General features: G+C 43.0%; 1 protein-coding gene across 3 annotated transcripts in view; it reads left to right on the top strand.

Annotated features, from left to right (window-relative positions):
- Positions 1 to 17,828, top strand: part of nbeaa (neurobeachin a) — a gene marked incomplete at both ends in the record, with an annotated part of 86,916 nt that overhangs the window by 58,240 nt on the left and 10,848 nt on the right. For all 3 annotated transcript variants that reach the window (XM_080509256.1, XM_080509257.1, XM_080509258.1), the window contains 22 exons: positions 520 to 612; positions 2,379 to 2,487; positions 2,574 to 2,655; positions 2,923 to 3,046; positions 3,171 to 3,363; positions 3,765 to 4,451; positions 4,658 to 5,107; positions 5,725 to 5,942; positions 6,070 to 6,223; positions 6,721 to 6,744; positions 7,163 to 7,246; positions 7,956 to 8,136; positions 9,332 to 9,456; positions 9,568 to 9,636; positions 9,745 to 9,913; positions 10,272 to 10,672; positions 10,988 to 11,124; positions 12,569 to 12,723; positions 13,582 to 13,708; positions 14,957 to 15,076; positions 15,889 to 16,022; positions 16,677 to 16,738. In XM_080509256.1, coding sequence (XP_080365382.1) covers positions 520 to 612; positions 2,379 to 2,487; positions 2,574 to 2,655; positions 2,923 to 3,046; positions 3,171 to 3,363; positions 3,765 to 4,451; positions 4,658 to 5,107; positions 5,725 to 5,942; positions 6,070 to 6,223; positions 6,721 to 6,744; positions 7,163 to 7,246; positions 7,956 to 8,136; positions 9,332 to 9,456; positions 9,568 to 9,636; positions 9,745 to 9,913; positions 10,272 to 10,672; positions 10,988 to 11,124; positions 12,569 to 12,723; positions 13,582 to 13,708; positions 14,957 to 15,076; positions 15,889 to 16,022; positions 16,677 to 16,738 — 3,898 coding nt within the window. The remainder of the gene's footprint in view (positions 1 to 519; positions 613 to 2,378; positions 2,488 to 2,573; positions 2,656 to 2,922; positions 3,047 to 3,170; positions 3,364 to 3,764; positions 4,452 to 4,657; positions 5,108 to 5,724; positions 5,943 to 6,069; positions 6,224 to 6,720; positions 6,745 to 7,162; positions 7,247 to 7,955; positions 8,137 to 9,331; positions 9,457 to 9,567; positions 9,637 to 9,744; positions 9,914 to 10,271; positions 10,673 to 10,987; positions 11,125 to 12,568; positions 12,724 to 13,581; positions 13,709 to 14,956; positions 15,077 to 15,888; positions 16,023 to 16,676; positions 16,739 to 17,828) is intronic.

Here is a 17,828-nt window from a genome sequence, read left to right on the forward strand (position 1 = left end):
AATATACATAAAAAAAGATTTATTTGTGCAAACCTTCTATCCCTGTATTATTTGTTTCCTAAATGACCAAAAGGAATTCTTCTGCAGTTTCTTCACAGCAATGAATAATTTTCAAGCTGTAACACGAATGGGGGAGAATCCTAAAAGGGTAGCTTGTACCAAGCAATATGATTTTAGAAAATACGACCTCTGACTGTGTTGGTAATTCCCCTAAAGCACAACTACACCTTGATGTCTTTTAGTTACCATGGCAACTTTTCTGTTGTGAGACAGCGAGTTGCAAACTGCATTTTGTTCTTCCGTTTATTCTTTATATTTTTATTTCCATGCCCTCTGTGTGCACTCTCTTGCAGAAAAGGCTCCAGTCAGTGCACGTGTTGTTTACTGTAACTTTGAGGATGTCTGCTGAGTATCAGGCAGCAGGTCTTTACTCCTATTCCAGGAATAGGAGTAAAGACCTGCCGTATCCTTAGACCTGAGGCAACTGATCAATGCGGCTGTGTGTTTGACATGTCACAGAGTTATCTGCAAACTCCTGGCCTCCAAGAGTGAGAGCATTCGTGTCCAGGCCCTCAAAGTCCTTGGCTACTTTCTGAAGCACCTCGGTCACAAGTGAGTACCTCCCTTTATCTCTCTCTGCCTCTCTCGCTTCCCTCCCTGATGTCGTATTCAGCATATGATGAATCAGTGAAATGATGAAGCACCTAGAATATTCCTAGAAGAGCACATCTTTAGATCTGTCATGCCAAAACACAAGTGCTGCTTCACAGCGGGGAGATTGAGAGGCACCAACTGTACACCTGACTGTGAGGGCACATGCCGCTGTAAAAGCTAAGAAAACGACAGCGGAGTCGTCTCCAGCGAGCCTCAGAAGGACTGTTTGTTTGTGTGTATGTGAGGATAATGTCCCCATCATCACGTCCAGGCGGAATAATCATTTTGACAGCGTGCACTGGTGGGGAGGTGGAACCTTGATGAGCAGCAATGAATGCTGGGGGATTTATTCATCCCCATGCGACATGTACGACTCTCCCTGCACGAGGACGGAGTGCAGGCTGCCACGCTGCACCTGAGCCCCGCTCCGTCTCACGCCCCCCCCCCACACACACACACACACACATCATACTCACATCTGCTCAAACCCAACATCCTGTAGGGCCACCTCTTTTCTTCACATGGCCTTTTAAAGCTCAGACATTTAATATTGAACCAAAAAGCTAGCCCAGTACAGCTAAAATGATTTTCTTATGAATACATTTTCAATACATGTAATCTGTTCTATTGAACAGAGGCAGTTAGTTGGTCACACAAGTTAAATACAACATAAAAGTCTTCACTGGGTTTTACAAGGTAGTTGTCATGGAAATATTTTATATAAGAGTACTTCCTATATGAAGATCAGCTTCAAAGAATTAGTGTAAAACCTGCATGACCTCATGTTGTGTGAGCCAATTAGTAAGGATCGCAGTTTCTACTGATGTCACAATATATGCATCTATACATTAATGTCAACTCTTCTCACTCACTTTGAACTGAAAGCAAAGTGAAACGGCCTCCCGGGTTCGTGCATCTGCTTGACAACAAATGATTTGTTGTAATGAAATTGATGGCACGAGGAAAATGAGCTGCATCTTGTGGACTGTGATTAACACCAGTCCATTAGATAAAAGTCAGATTACAGCTATTCATAAATGACAGATGACCTTTGTTTCCCTTTAGACCACATGATAATGTAAAGCTTTAACACCTGTCACAGCAGCCTGCCAAGCATCATGTTCTCATCCATCAGTGGGTAACAGTTGATCATTTCAGGACTTATTAACTTGTCATGGTGTAGTGTGAATAAGTTTAGAAGTTTAACAAGTCATCATGGTCAAAAAACATTTCTCGTTTAAAAAAAAAAAAAAAAATTACATTTAGAAACTCATGTAAATTACCATAATGGAGGCTAAATGTATTCTAGCTTTCAGGGGAACATCTGTCCATGATTGAATATTAGAGGCTATTTATTCAAGATTGTACAAACGCTTGAAGCAGCATTAATTTCTCCCCTTTTTAAACTTATACTGAAGTTGCGCAACCCTGAGTTTCAAGGCTATCAGGTTAAAAGCCTCTTTAAAACCCAATTTTCACTTAGCAGCAAGGTCAGTAATTAAAGTTCCATGAAAATGCAGCCCCCTGCAGTGTTGTCATTGCTTTAATACCACCTCTTAATTTCCCTTGTTGGTATTCACTTCTTATCCTCTTTGGCTCCATCATGAGTGACAGGGCCACATGGTGCCACATGCCAATATCAAATTGTCATCTGGTCAGTGACAATCAATGTCACTTTTGACTGTTGTAAATCTGCTGTGAACCTGCATGTCCCCCCCCCGCAGGAGGAAGGTTGAGATTATGCACACGCACAGTCTGTTCACACTGCTGGGAGAACGGCTGATGATGCACACCAACACCGTCTCCATCACCACCTACAACACTCTGTACGAGGTAAGAACCCGCTTGCCCGCACTGACTTTCTGCTTTTGAATAATTGGTGTTTTCCAATGACGCCTGTTTCCCCTCTGTCCATGCAGATTTTGACGGAGCAGGTCTGCACGCAGGTGGTTCACAAACCCCACCCTGAGCCGGATTCCACTATCAAGATCCAGAATCCCAGTGAGCACAGAAACACTTTCTATCTCTGTGTGCTATTTGGTCTGCCAATAACACAGTGTTGTTTTTTTTTCTTTCTTTTTTTTAAAAATGAGAGTAAACAAACAACAAAGCCTGAATTGAAATGCTATCTCTGCCACCACTGCTGCCATCTTTCACTTATTGATCTGCTTCACACTCTCTTGTCTTATTCAAAAATGCTGTTTTATGCATTCGCCTCACCTCGTCTCTCATCTTGTGCCTCTGTCCCCATTACCTTATTTACCCCAGTGATTCTAAAAGTAGTGGCCACTCTGCTGAAAAACTCTAGTCCCAGTGCTGAGCTGATGGAAGTCAGGCGACTCTTCCTCTCTGACATGATCAAGCTCTTCAGTAACAGCCGTGAAAACCGACGGTAAAAACACACCAGCATTTATTCGACACCATGAAATTTGCTTCTTACAGTTATTCGCTTTTCTTTTTTTTTTTTTGTTAAAGCTCATCCTTTTGCCTAACTCACATGCTTTATTGTGTACCAGCTGCTTGCTGCAGTGCTCTGTATGGCAGGACTGGATGTTTTCCCTCGGATACATCAATCCCAAGAACCCCGAAGAACAGAAAATAACCGAGATGGTATACAACATTTTTCGGATTCTTCTCTACCACGCTATCAAATATGAATGGGGAGGCTGGAGGGTCTGGGTCGATACTCTGTCCATCGCACACTCCAAGGTGAGTTATTTCATAAAAACAAGTTTTCATCATATTGTTTTAAGAAGCTCTGACGTATCGCACGCATCTAAAAGTGACCAAAAACATCATTAATCACTGCAAAAGTAATTACTAGTGAGATGATCTGCACTCATGAAAATGATTCAGGAGATACTATTTTTAATAAGTGATCACATCTTTTATCGCTGTTCAGTGTTGTAACATAAACTGTAATAGTGATGGGACATTAGAGATAATAGACCAATGGCCTGGAGAGGCTGGTGTCCCAGTTTTATTCATCCATTCCCTGCTATAGATGATATATGAGGCCCCCTTAGACTACCTGTTGGTTATTGATATAACGGTTAACTTCTGTTATTTTCTGATCACATTACCAAGTACGTTTCCACCATCTGTCACAGGTGACGTATGAAGCCCATAAGGAGTATTTGGCTAAGATGTATGAAGAATACCAGCGTCAGGAGGAAGAAAACATGAAGAAAGGAAAGAAAGGCTCCGTGTCCACCATCTCTGGCCTGTCTGCCGCTCCCGCCCCGGTCGTCAATGGAAACCTGGAGATTGATGACAACTCCCAGACACAGACACCTGAGAGCGAGGCCGAGTACAGCGAGGGGGCGGGTGGAGATTCACGTAACCTGCTCGCAGAGGGGGCTGTGAAGCGACCGAATGGAGAAGCTCTGACACCGGGGGAGCAGAACGCTGGCCCCGGGGTGAGGGTGGAGGTCCACGATCTCCTGGTAGACATTAAAGCAGAAAAAGTAGAAGCCACAGAGGTGAAGCTGGACGACCTGGATCTGTCTCCAGAAGGCCTTAGTGGGGGTGTAGGCGGAGGAAATGGCGGAGGGATGGAGAACGGACCTCTGGTGGAGGTGGACTCTCTCCTGGACAGTGCGTATTGCTCTGTGGTTCAGAACTTGAATGGGAATCTAGCGCCCAAAGAGGACACAACAGGCTCAGGAGTAGGAATTGGTTCAAACCTGGGGCTCTCGGGAGTCAGTCTGGAGGATGATGGAAACATGGGTCCACTCATCACATTAGCTGATGAAAAAGACAGCGTCCCAAGCAACAATGGATTCCTCTTCAGCAAGGTAAGATATCAAAGTCACTGATTAAGTGAAGCCATATCTTCTCCTGTTGACCAAGGAACTAGTCTCACCATCAATCACCATTACAGCCCTGCTGTTTCCTGTCCTTGCCCTTGTTATCTACCTGATTAAAAACTAGGCTGTCGCTGCAGATTGCTTTGTGTGTGTTAATGTTTTCAATGTTTTTCATTATCCATCATCTCGCCCAGGTTGATGAGAAGCTCCTCCCAGCTCTCGCATCCACAGACCCCCTTGTATTGCCAAGTCCAGAGCAGTCCACTCCATCTGGACCGGTCCCACCTCACTCAACCACCAGCGCCAGCGATGACCTCAGCCTGCTGGCCCACATGACCAGCTGCGGCTCAGATTTAACACAAACCCAGAGTCACACTTCGGGAGAGCTCCCAGAGGACGGCCTCTTCAAGATCCAGAGCCCGCTTGCTGACATCAGCTCAATCGCTGAGGCCGAGAGCCAAGCTCAGGCCCAGGGAGCCTCGAGACCTGATTTTCCCGAGGGGGAGGGGCCAGCCGGGACAGAGGGAGAGGCTGCGGGTCTTAAGACGGGAGGGGACACAGCCAGCACCACCTCTGACACAGAGAGATCGGATGATGGCAAAGACAAGGACATAAAGAAGATCCAAACTACTGCAACTACTCAGGTGTGTTTATATTAATGATCAGCTGTTGAGGAGGAAGCCTCTCATGCTGTGCTCACACCAACACTGAGTTGCTCAGTCACTCTGATTGCAAAGTAATGGCGCCATGAAGCGAGAGTACATACTGTACTCAGAGTAAACTATTGATCATCCATGACTTTTTATAAGAAATATTGTAAGGTTATATAATCTGCATTTAAAGGCATTAAATGAAACTTGATAAAATAATGTGAAGTTTCTTAAAATCATAAGAAACGCCAGACCAATATTTATTCCTGCTCTGGTTGTAATTTCACCTAATATTGTGCTTGAAAATGAATTCAAATCACAGATTTGAGATTAATCATTATATATTAGGAATTGAACAGTCGATCCGCCAGTCACATTCCTGCTCCTCTAACCTGTGGTTGAGTGCTGTTGTGATTAGCATGAAGGAGCAGAGCTCCTCTATCTGCATGCTGCCTAAAAACTTCCCTGTGCTTTTCTTCTGTTATCATTTATCAAATAGAAATCACATTTTAGAATTGCATCTGTGCCAAGTTTAATGTCAGACCAATACAAAGTGATGTACTGAGAGACTTCTGATGGCTGACTGGATTGTCCTTCTCTCTTTTTGCAAGGCCCTTCACGGTCGCACTGCAGCCCAACTGGAGCGGGACCTCCGCGTCGATCTGGGTTTCAGAGGCATGCCCATGACGGAGGAGCAGCGGCGTCAGTTCAGCCCCGGCCCACGCACAACCATGTTCCGCATCCCAGAATTCAAGTGGTCTCCAATGCATCAGAGGCTGCTCACTGACCTGCTGTTCGCCCTGGAGACGGACGTGCACGTGTGGAGGAGGTGAGTGAAGCCTTATTTTGCTATTTCTTACCAAATCGATTTTTTTTTTTTTTTTTTTTAATAGTATTATGTTTTTTTCCAAGATATTCATCACGCAGTCATCTAAATATTGGAATTGTCTTTTCAGCCACTCAACTAAGTCAGTGATGGATTTTGTGAACAGCAATGAGAACATCATCTTCGTCCACAACACGATCCACCTCATTTCTCAGATGGTGGACAACATCATCATCGCCTGTGGAGGCATCCTGCCTCTCCTGTCTGCCGCCACCTCCCCTTCTGTAAGTGGCTCTACTCCGCCCCTCTGTGGTGGGAGGGGAAACTGCAGGCCTCTCATAGACCTGGCACCCAGATTTTAAAGCGGACTTTGAAGGATCTTCATAAACCTGTTTCCACCATGCTCGAGGCAGCTTTCTGATTTAGCAGGGATTTATTACCATTTTATGTGTCCATTACATTTTCTAACTCTAAAGCATTTATAACATGAGGTCAAAAAATAACCATACGAGGTTGAAATTATACCTGCAGAAACTAATTAAACTTTCACAAACATTTTCTGGTTTCTTCTCAATAGTATCTTCATATATTTGACTTTCTAACAGTATATTTCTTTACCTTTCTTTGAACTTTCCTCTATTCCTATCAATTAAACTTTTGATTTGATAGTTTGGTAATCTATTTCTTTCAGCCATCTCTACATTTTAATCTTTCTTTTCCTCTCTGTGTTATATGTATTTTGTGTATTTTCTTGTCTTTTTTGTCTGTTTTGCATGTACAGAGTTCTAAGAGTAGTGCCAACACTGTAAGTTGCAGTTTCTTACTTTTTCTATTTTACTAATACTTATCTCTGGTTTATTTACCATTGTGACTGACTAACCCCTGCCTGTCTGACATCCATAGTGTTTCTCTTTGTTGTGCACCTCAGCTGCTAATCAACTCCACCATATATTGTTTATATTTATTGTGCACATGCTTTGATTTTTTTTGCCTCAGCGTGATTTAACCCTTAAACATAAAATATTCTCACTCTGGGTGATGAATAGCTAAAAGGTGAGTTAATAATGAGAAGGAACAGGAGTGAGAAAAGTATTTATTTAGAGGTGAAAACATCATATATTAAAAAAACAATAATAATAAAAAAAAAGAAACGCATGAGAGTTTTCCAAACGTCCTTGGGGGTTGCATCTGCTAAGCCTTTCCCATTTGTATCAACACTAAAGAAGGCAGGAGGAGCCGGACCCCAGAGGGGGTCAAAGGGAGAGGAGGTGACCCCTGTTCCTGGGGGAGGAGGCGCGGGGGGAGAGGTGCGTAAAGAGCCTGAGACTCTCATCATCACCAGAAGAGCTAAGAGCACCAACCCGAGCCCTTCTGTCCTCACCTTGTGTGTCTGTAATTCCCCAAATGTCTGTGCTCACTGGCTCTGATGAGCCTCCAGATGCTTGCACTGTGTTGGCTCTCCGCAGCCTCGCACATCCTGCTTACTGAAGCAGAGACACCGCTAACCACGCACTTGGTCTTATCCCTGCCTGAAGATGTTCTTTTTCAATGTAGCTTGACTATAAATCTTTTTTTTTTTAATTAACAGGAAGTCTGATTGTCTTATAATGTATTCAATGCTAGCTTTAATGTCTACACAGCTAGTATTAACTGCTCACAGGTCATATTGCCACTGTCACAATCCCACCGTTACCATCACCTGTGTGTCATCGGGCTGTTCTTCCTGTTGCGTTGTGTAGAACACCTCATGTTGCCAGAGCTCATCATACAAGTGTTTTTCACTGAACCAGCATGATCTTCAGGGTTTTTTTTTTTTTTTTGTGTCTGTTGATAAAACTGGCCATGACTGTTGCGGTCCTTGCTCACGTAAGAACCGGATGCATCCATTTCTAAAAAGGTTTTTCACTACCGTTTAACAATAACAGGACACCACCGGACTTGACTACAGTGTGCGTGTATACTGGATTATCACTGGTTAACTGGCAAGCTTCTGTGTATGTTTGCTCCCTTTGTCAGACGGAGTTGGAGAACATTGAGGCCACACAGGGTATGTCCTCAGAGACTGCGGTCACGTTCCTGTCTCGTCTCATGGCCATGGTGGACGTGCTGGTGTTTGCCAGCTCGCTCAACTTCAGTGAGATCGAAGCGGAGAAGAACATGTCATCGGGAGGGCTCATGAGGCAATGCCTTCGTCTGGGTGTGTATCTCTAATCTGTCCATCCATCTTCGATACATGTTGATCAAACTGAAGTTCGCAAGGTACTAGAGCCTATCCCACATGGCAAAGAACACCAGGTGGCCAGCCAATCACACTGCATACACACACATTTTCACCTACAGTAATTCAGAATCACTAATTTACTTAAATGTCTGTTTTTGGGCTGTGGAAAGAATCTAGAGTACCTGAAGAAAACCCATACACATAAAGAGTAACAGGACATATTCTTACTGTGAGGAGAGAATACTTACCATCATATCACTGTACTTGCTACGTCTATACAAAACATAATATAAATAACAATATATATATTGTAACGCAGGCTAGTTTGGATAGTATGGGTAATATATGATTGATAACGAGTCATTCGTTAATACAAAATATGTTTACAATACCGATTGCTGAATGAACAATGTGGATGATTTGTTGACTTCTGTCCATTATCTCAATCTCTCATTTCTACATTCAAATATGTAAGAGAACCTATGGAGACTGAAACCTGCTCAAAAGTACAGAAAGACATTTCACTATATTTAATCTATAACACGATACACATCAGGACTGAGAAGTAAATACCACAGGATAAGTATTGCACACACTGACAAAAACCTCATTTGGAACATTTATATATTATAAATGTATATATATATATTTATATATATACTTTTCTATGGTTTGATAAATTATTTTAAATCATATACATGTTTTTGTCACAAAAATATGACAAATACCATGACCATTCAAACTCAGAGATTTAAAATAAAACAACTTGCTTTTAATGTCCGTGCATTTAAGTGAGTAGCACATTTTGAAAGCTTGGGCCTGTACAAAAACCCAAAACAATAAAAACAAGGGATACAATAATTGTGCCTTTTTAAATGTGTTCTAATGCTTCGTACACATACTGAGTTCATATAGTTAATTAACCAATATACTAAGCATTGCAATACAGCTTTGTATGCTATTTATATTGGATTTTTTGTGTGTGGTTAATAACCACGTGTCAATGTCTTTACTAGTAAAATATATACTGTTGCGTACGTCAGTATTGCTAAACAGCCCAAATGAGTAAAAAAACTTGTTGGTTTCCCTGACAAAAATGCAGTGATTTGTTGAAGCCTCAGTTCACTTCTTGTACTTACATATTTTCCTTGTACCTTTTTGTTTCCGTCAGTTTGCTGCGTGGCGGTGAGGAACTGCTTGGAGTGCCGGCAGAGACAGAGAGATCGAAGTTGTAAGTCCTCTCTCACCAGCAGCAAGTCACAGGACAGCCTCCACAGTGCCTCCACCGTCAGCAAGGTACCAGAAACACGCAGATCAAAAGCACATCCTTCCACTCTTGAAATCTGACACTGAAATGTGCATATATATGATACGACACGCTTGTTATTCTTTCTGCCACATTTTTAGCAGGATCCAGACAGACTCCTGCAGGATGTAGACATTAACCGTCTTCGGGCTGTGGTTTTCAGAGATGTGGTATGTGTGAGCACATTTATAGTGTATGCAGTGTAAATAATACAGGGGAAAATATCTTGAGTTTAATAATAAATAATAATTTTGTGTGCTTATGTTGTTTTGCTGCAGGATGACAGTAAGCAGGCGCAGTTTCTGGCGCTGGCAGTTGTTTACTTTATCTCGGTTCTCATGGTATCTAAATACCGGGACATTCTGGAACCACAGCGAGAGATCGGCAGATCCACCAGCCTATCAGGGAGGAGCATCCGTCACGAGATCAACTCCCCAACCAGTACAGGTGAAGCTTGACTGTGTTTTGCTGCAATAGCCTCAATGTTTGGGTGTAATTCTGAGTGAGCCGAAGATGACTCATCATTGCAACGTTGCTTTTGTGAATACGGCGCACAGACAACAAGTCCAACAATACCTTTTTCAAGAAAATGAAATCAATGGCTGAAAAATGACTGGGGGGGGAAAAAAAGAAGGGTGTTATTTAGAGTGTAAAAAAAAACGAAGCACGAGAGAATTGCAGAGAAATAAATGTGAGATCCAGACAATAAGCTGACAAGCAGGTTGCACAAAGACATTGTCTCTGTGCAATTATGTCACTGGTGATGCTTTTAGAATCACATGACATTTTTTATTTGTTCCTACAGAGCACCCATCCACAGCCTTCTCCGACCGTGACAAGCAGACCCCCACCCCTGTGGATGACTCCCCTCGAGCCGGCCTCCCCCACACAGACTCCGGCATCGGAGAGGAGGGCCACGTGGCGGGATCGCTGAACGGCTCGGAGATGGGTCTGGGCCTCGGGCTCGGCCTGGTGGGGAGAGAGACGGACAGAGACAGAGACAGAGACAGAGACATTGGAGGGGGAGGGGGAGGTGGAGGCGGGGGAGGCATGGATCTATTGTGCAGTCTGTCGTCTGACGTGAGGAGGTCACAGGAGAGCCTTCTGGACTCTCCCCACAACCCCAGCTCCACCTCCAACTCAAGCCAAGCTCCGCCTTCTTCCATTTCCAGCATCAGCCAAACAAACAAAGGCATCAATGTCAAGGTGAACCTGTGACTTTCTCTTTCAGACCTGCTGCTTACATACATGGAAATTTGCTCATTAGAAAAAATACTTTTCTGAATGCATCTCAAATGTTAAATCTAATCAAACGGTCTCAAGAAATGCATTAGCATTTTCAAATAATGATGCAAGATTTTTTCTTATGTATCTCTATATTGTATTAAATAATATGTTATAGCTTGATGAAGAAACTACCATAAAAAAAACCTAATTTCAGATTAATGATCCTCCTCACACCTCCTGCCGCTTTTTTCCGACACTGTCGTCATCGTGTTGGCTGTTCTCCCTGAACTGTAGGAGATACTAAAAAGCTTGGTGGCGGCTCCCGTTGACGGTGGAGAGTTGGGCCCGGAGTCTGGCCCCACGCCCTACCACCCCGATCCTGCCCTGAAGACCCACCCCATGCTGCCCATGCAGTTCCACTCCTTTGACCGGTGAGTCCCTGTCGCCGTTTGACCTACAAAGAAGAGGTGGAGTCAGTTCGCTGTACATGTGGCAGTAGGCATCCATCATGGAGACACAGAATGTTTCTGATTTCTGTGATTTCACATTAATCACTTAGCTGTATACTGTTTTAAATATTGCGTGTTTGAACATTTTCTGTGGCAATTTACAAATATACACATTTTTGGAGTGAAACTAAAACCCGAAAGCCTGCCTACAAATGCTTTTTTATTTTTTTTTTAAAGTAAGAATTCAACAAAACGGCTGCATGTTTTAATAGAGGTGAGATTATATTACTGGTTTCATATTTTGTCCTCTTTTTTAAATTAAATTTAGACACTGACCTTAAACCTTTTGAGATATTGTTGAATGATTAAGTTATCATCTATGACATCACATAAACAAAGTCTGCAAACCCTTTAAAATGTTTTGCTCTTGTCTATCAAGTTTTCATATAGACTTTTTTTTTCTGAGTAATGACCTGCTAATATCTCCTGGGCATCACTTTGTCTCCTTGATTCCTTGATCCTGCTCCGTTGCAGTACCTGAGAGCAAAGTTATTGATTGGACATGTTGTGCATAATAGATCATGGAAAGCTCCATATCCATCCCCTGAATGTCCTCCAGAGGTATCAATCCTATCCTCATAGGTCAGACAGATAGATGCATCATCTCTTATAAATTACAACTATGAAGTTAAAAACAAACTAGTTTTCATTGGCAAACATTTTAAGCTGAGATGCGTTAGTTTCATTACATACTTCAGAATGTTAAAAGCTCACATATATATGTGTGTGTGTGTGTGTGTGTGTGTGTGTGTGTATGTATATGCATGTATATATATATATGCAATAAAAAGCACAGCATATTGAGTTTTGTGTTGATGAATGCATGTATAGATTGAATTGGGAAACATTTATTTATGATTGACATTAAAGGTACAGTCCGTAAAATTTACATTGCATGTTAGGTGGCAGCAGTGAGTCACTGCAGTACCCAGATTGTGTTTTGTCCAGTTCTTACACTCGCTGACAGAGTTTTGGCAGTTTGTTTTTCAGTTGGGGAGTTCATTGTTCATGATGACAGCACAACACATGGACTGTGTTACATCATAACTGATTTTTTTTTCTTTTATTAAGCGATTCAATAGTACAAATAAAAAAGATATATGGTGCTCATGGTACAGCTCCCAATAATGTTCTCAGGTTAAAGTTTGCTTCTAGCTCCAGAAATACTCGCAGTGAGTTGACACCATCTGGTACTTTAACAAAATCAGGGGGCGTCTTAGGAATGTTTGGAAAGAAGCTGCGGTTGTTTTAACACATATTACATGTATTTATGACGAAGTGGATTCAGTGATTGCTTCCAACAAGATCAAACCACCAGTTTGTCACCGTGTGTGCGTATAAGTTTGCCTGTCTTTGTGTCTTCCAGGAGTGTGATGGTACCAGTCAAAAAGCCCCCACCCGGCAGCCTGTCAGTCAACACGGTGGGCACGCCCACCTCTGGTGGAGCAGTCACCGCTGGCAGCACACCCAACATTTTTGCTGCTGCAACAGCCACACCCAAGAGCATGATCAACACTACAGGTGAGAGATGACGCACAAACGCCATCTACGTACAGACGCGTGACTTCCTCCCACACCCGCACCCTTTTAACATCAGTCATTGGTTAATAGATGACTCATATAGTTTTTGAATTGCTATATTCAACGTACACTTAAGTCGAGGTGGAAGGCGTGTGACTGCAGTATGATGGACGTGTTTGTGCAAAAAGGCTGTTTGATGAAGCGAGACTGACTTTCTCCCCTTGTTATGAACCTTCGGTGCATTCCTCCACTGCCCTTTGACAGGCAGAAGCAACTAGAGTTGAAGCTAAGTGGGGGAGCAATAGAATCAAGTTAAAACGAGGACGCACGTGACCTGGTTAATTTGTAGATTGCTCACCTGCTGGACGCTGTGACTGTCCCCTCGATCACATTAGTATCAAGTGTTTTTCTACCCGGATACAATGGTCAAAAGAAACAACTTTAGAATGACAGCATGTGAATTAAATACACATTAGCGAATAGGCATATCAGTGTCTCATCTAACTTCTGTCAGACTCAGCAGATCCATTGAAGCAGACTGGATTTAGACTCCGGCCTGTCACATTGTACAGTATCAGACATGCATAATGGACGAGGGAGATATTTATTCCTGGGAATGGATTCTGTATATTGATTGCAAAGCTATTTTCACAAACGGGGGCGATTACCAGAAGACAAGCCTCAGCATGTCCAGTGGAATACAATTCAAATTGAATTGGGCTGCGGCTGATCTGTAACATTAATACGTTTCCCTGTGTCGTTATCTGACATATAGATCATGGCCACCCTTGGTTCACCTCGCTGTAATGCATGTCTTATTTTTCATCACTTTGTGTCCTGCCTCTCTGTGCTGCTCAGGTGCCACAGACTCTGCTTCCTCCTCCTCCTCCTCCTCTTCGTCTTTTGTCAATGGCGCAACTAGTAAGAATCTGCCTGCGGTGCAGACGGTGGCTCCGATGCCAGAAGACACTATGGAGAACATGAGGTCAGAAATCTCAGATTGATGAAGCCCTCAACTGCTTTAACCTTTCACTTTCTTCCCACTCTTGGTTTTTACGTCCTGTTCTGCTTTTGTTTTCATGTTGATTTACTTTCTTTTTTTTTTCTCTCCTGTGTCTGTCTCTTCTCCGCTTCATTCTCATCCCTTCATCACTCATCAGCAGTTTACTCACACAGTCATAAATTGACATTAAAGTCTTCAATCTATTTTTAGCTTGAAATTGGCAACAACATGCTATATTCGAGACTTGGATAAATTATATGTGACGTTAGCAGCTGTTTGAGAGTGTAGAGTCGTAAACAATGTCGTCACAGATTACATCCTTCAGCTATTAGTGTGACTGTCAAATTATTTGTCATATCAGGAGAAGTTAAGTCAGAAATATAACAGCTCCAGATTGACTCAACTGCTGTTAAAAGTATGTTGGATTAGTTTTTTCATAACTCTGCTTTAAGCCAACTAATACTAGTCTTTTTAGTTGCACATATTTCTTGCTGTCATGCACACAAACCACTGGCACGTCTTTCAGTCTCTTCACTGACTTGACACTCAGAATTTTACTCATGATGGCCTGGAGCAACATTTACACAACTCTCCCTTTCGAGCCCCTTGTGGCATCATTAAGACGACGGCTGATGAAATGCATTGTGATCCTCAGGAAACCATGTATTCGACGGCGAAATCTCACCCAGTTGGGCTCTAAAGGGAGAAAATAAATGTAGTGGGATACAACAAATCGTAGATCTTGGGTTAATGTTACAAATTACAATGTGCTGTGGAGTATGAAAGTCTATTAATCCATCTCGATCATTTCTAAAACTCAATATTTTAATGCATTTCAGATGACATATCTGAAAACATGTAAATGGAATTGTCATTAACATGTGTTTTATTTCTCTCCCCATGCTGTGTAGGTGTCACTAATAAAATCTAAGCCAACTTGCAATTCGAGCCTGTTACTAACTAGGAAATAGCATTACTAGAAGAAATAACTTGTATTGTCATGTAAATATAGAAGCAGCTTGTACTGTAACGCTCATGTTAATGCACTTTTTCCCCTCGAATTGTTAGCAGATAATTGTTCTTCTAAACGTGCACACACATGTGAGTGGGTTGGGCGCGTGTGTGAGTATGTGTTCCTTAATCAGTGTGCTTGTCTGTGTGTGTGTGTGTGTGTGTGTGTCTGTGTGTGTGTGTGTTCTTGTATATATGTGTGTGTGGTTTGTATTGCAGTGCCTATTGTGAAGTGGCGCAGTGTGCGCTGCGCAGCGGTCAGACGCCCCCTGAGCTCAAGTCTTTTAGCTCTCTGGCAGGCTTCCAGGCAGCCCCCCGAGATGCAGGACAGTGTTTTAGGCAAGGAGATGCTCGTCGTGTCCCCATGACCTTTCCTCTGACCCCAACCCCCACTACACACCCTCTGCTCTGCCCAGCCACTACTAAATGTTCCCAGGCCACATGCAAGAAAAGACAGACCCGCCTTGCTGTGGCGGGATGCTAACGACGTCAAGTTAGCATCGATTCAAGTGTTTCTGTCGGCAGCTCATGGCTTTGTATTTTAACAGTCTGTCACTTCTTGCATGGCCCTTTACTCACACTAACTCCAACCTCCAGATCTGAAATGATTCAAGCTGTTTTAAACTTCCTTTCTGCATCTTGTGCTCAGATTAGGTTAAAGCTAATTTGTGCTTTGTGCATTAAGTGACCCAGGTCTATTTCACATTCTCACTTTTCTCCATTTCTCAAGTTAAAGGCATACGTTTGGAAATTTACAAAGCAAATCAAGCTGGAATGTATATCTTGAATAGCTCTAGGTTTTCCCTGCATCAGTTCTCCAAACTGTAGTGTAATCAATCATCTCTTGCAACCACTAACACAGACAGTGCTACCATATCAAACTTTCGTTATATATTTAATTCCGATAGTTTTGTGTCCTATTTTCTTTCATTTCACTCACCCTTCTCATTCATTGTGGCTTTTTCTCCTCTCCTCTTCTCTACTCATCTCTGTCATGCATGCTCTCCTCGTTCCCCTCTGCTCCTCCTCTGCATCCCCTGAGGTTTTCCTCACACACTAGAACACTCATCTGTATGTTGCCTATTTCCTTTTAACCCTTCACTACTGTTTTCCTCATCTTTTTTTTTCCTCTTCTTTTCTCCACTCTGCAGTATCACCACCAAGTTGGAGCGTGCTTTGGAGAAGGTGGCCCCTTTGCTGAGGGAGATTTTTGTGGACTTTGCCCCCTTCCTGTCCAGGACGCTGCTGGGTAGCCATGGGCAGGAACTGCTCATAGAAGGTACAGGTGCTGTACACGGCTCCTTTTTCTCTAACTGGCGTCTCTCTGTGGAGTCTCCTCATTCACTGTCCCTCACTGCGATGTGTGTGGTGTGTGAAAAAGATCCGAAATAAGTGAGTAAATGAACGGAGGTGTGAACGTGTGACAGAGTGAGTGAGTGTCTTTGAGCTGGCTGCGTCACTCATTCGTCAAAAAGGTATGAAGTCAGTATATCGCACTCCTTTGAACCAGCTAGCTAGATATGTAATGTTTTTAGATGAGCTTATGATCACTTTTAAACTCACTTTTAATACAGATTGTGCTCAATGTGTTGCAGTCATCCCTCTGCCCACCTGCTTCCTGGCGTCCTGTTTGTGTGATCCACTGTCTCAGTGTTGATCTCTCCCTCTCCCTCCTCCTCCTCCTCCTCCTCCTCCTCCTGCTGCTCCTCTCTCTTGCCTTATCCTTTCCTCTGCTGTTTGTTCCTGTCTTTTCTGTAGCATGCTTATTATAAATCTGACTATGGTGACTGTATACAATAGCAAAAACCACTGACACTACAATGCCTTCTTTGATGGTATTTTTCTGTCTGGCAGGTGTGTGCGTGTGTGTGTGTGCGTGTGTGTGTGTGCGTCAGAGAAAGTGAGGCTCCTGACTGTGCTTTGTGTCTCCGTGCTGCAGGTCTAGTGTGTATGAAGTCGAGCACATCTGTAGTGGAGCTTGTAATGCTGCTCTGTTCTCAGGTTGGTAACTCTCCTCTCGGTCTCCTCGCACTTTTCTCTCACACATTTTGTCAAAGCTGGATCAAATGTGAAATTGTGGCATTTCAAGCTAAGTTCGAACACTTTTTAGTTTATTTATATTGTATTTCTTTCGACCAGTTTTGACTGTCAAAATATAATGCACGAGAAGTCGGGGAGCTGCTGATCTGCTTAGAGGCAAACTATTCAATAAATGCATTGCAGATGTGATCAAATGCAGCCTCCCACCACAACCCCCCCCAGTATGACATCCACAAAAAGAAAGTTTCCATATGGGTCATGTGCACTTAGCTATGAAAAACTAAATCAAATCACAAAAACAAAAAAAAGTGCATCTCGGTGAACGCAGAATATTTTATCATTTATTTATCTACCTTCAGTCAGCATCTTAGTTTCCAGCAATACACAAAAGACAGTGTGACTCACCATTACAGAGCTTTCCTCAGGTGACATGGGTGAACAATTTTCTTTTTCTTTTAAGTTATGAAGCTTGTCTCCCGTCTGCTCCCTCGTTTGTTGGATTCTGGCCTCTCACTCTTGAAGAGTACTCTGCTTCTCCCCTCTTGAGCCCTGCCGCGGTGTTTTTTTTTTTCTTCTCCCTCTCTTATCTCTTTTTTTCAGACACATCTTCACTTATAAAAGTAGTCACCTCTGCTTTTCTGGTCAATTTTAACTCGGTGCTTCAGCTGCAGCTGCTTTCATCTTCTATGGCTCCTCACACTGCCCTCTCCTCTCACCACTCCCTTTTCCTTTCCTGTCTCCTCTGCTCCTCTGGGTGGCTGCTCGTCAGCATGTATAGTGTTACCACTTGCTCCGGCCTCGTCTGCCATTAGAGGCCCGAGAGAGCGAACCCGAGCCCAGAAATCGATCCTGTGGAAGGGAGGATGTAACGGGAGATAGTCCCACGTGTCCTTCACAGCCTCAAGAGCTAGTGGAGCTAATGGGGCTCTGATAGTTGGAGGCTTTCAGCAGCACTCTCTTCCTGATCCACTTTCATATGCTCATACAGCACTTTCACATGTGCAGGTCTTTATTCGTTGAAGCTCTGAGCTTTTGGAGTGTTGTCTCATTT

This window comes from Blennius ocellaris (genome assembly GCF_963422515.1).
Source record: "Blennius ocellaris genome assembly, chromosome: 14".
In the NCBI taxonomy this organism is placed as follows: domain Eukaryota; kingdom Metazoa; phylum Chordata; class Actinopteri; order Blenniiformes; family Blenniidae; genus Blennius; species Blennius ocellaris.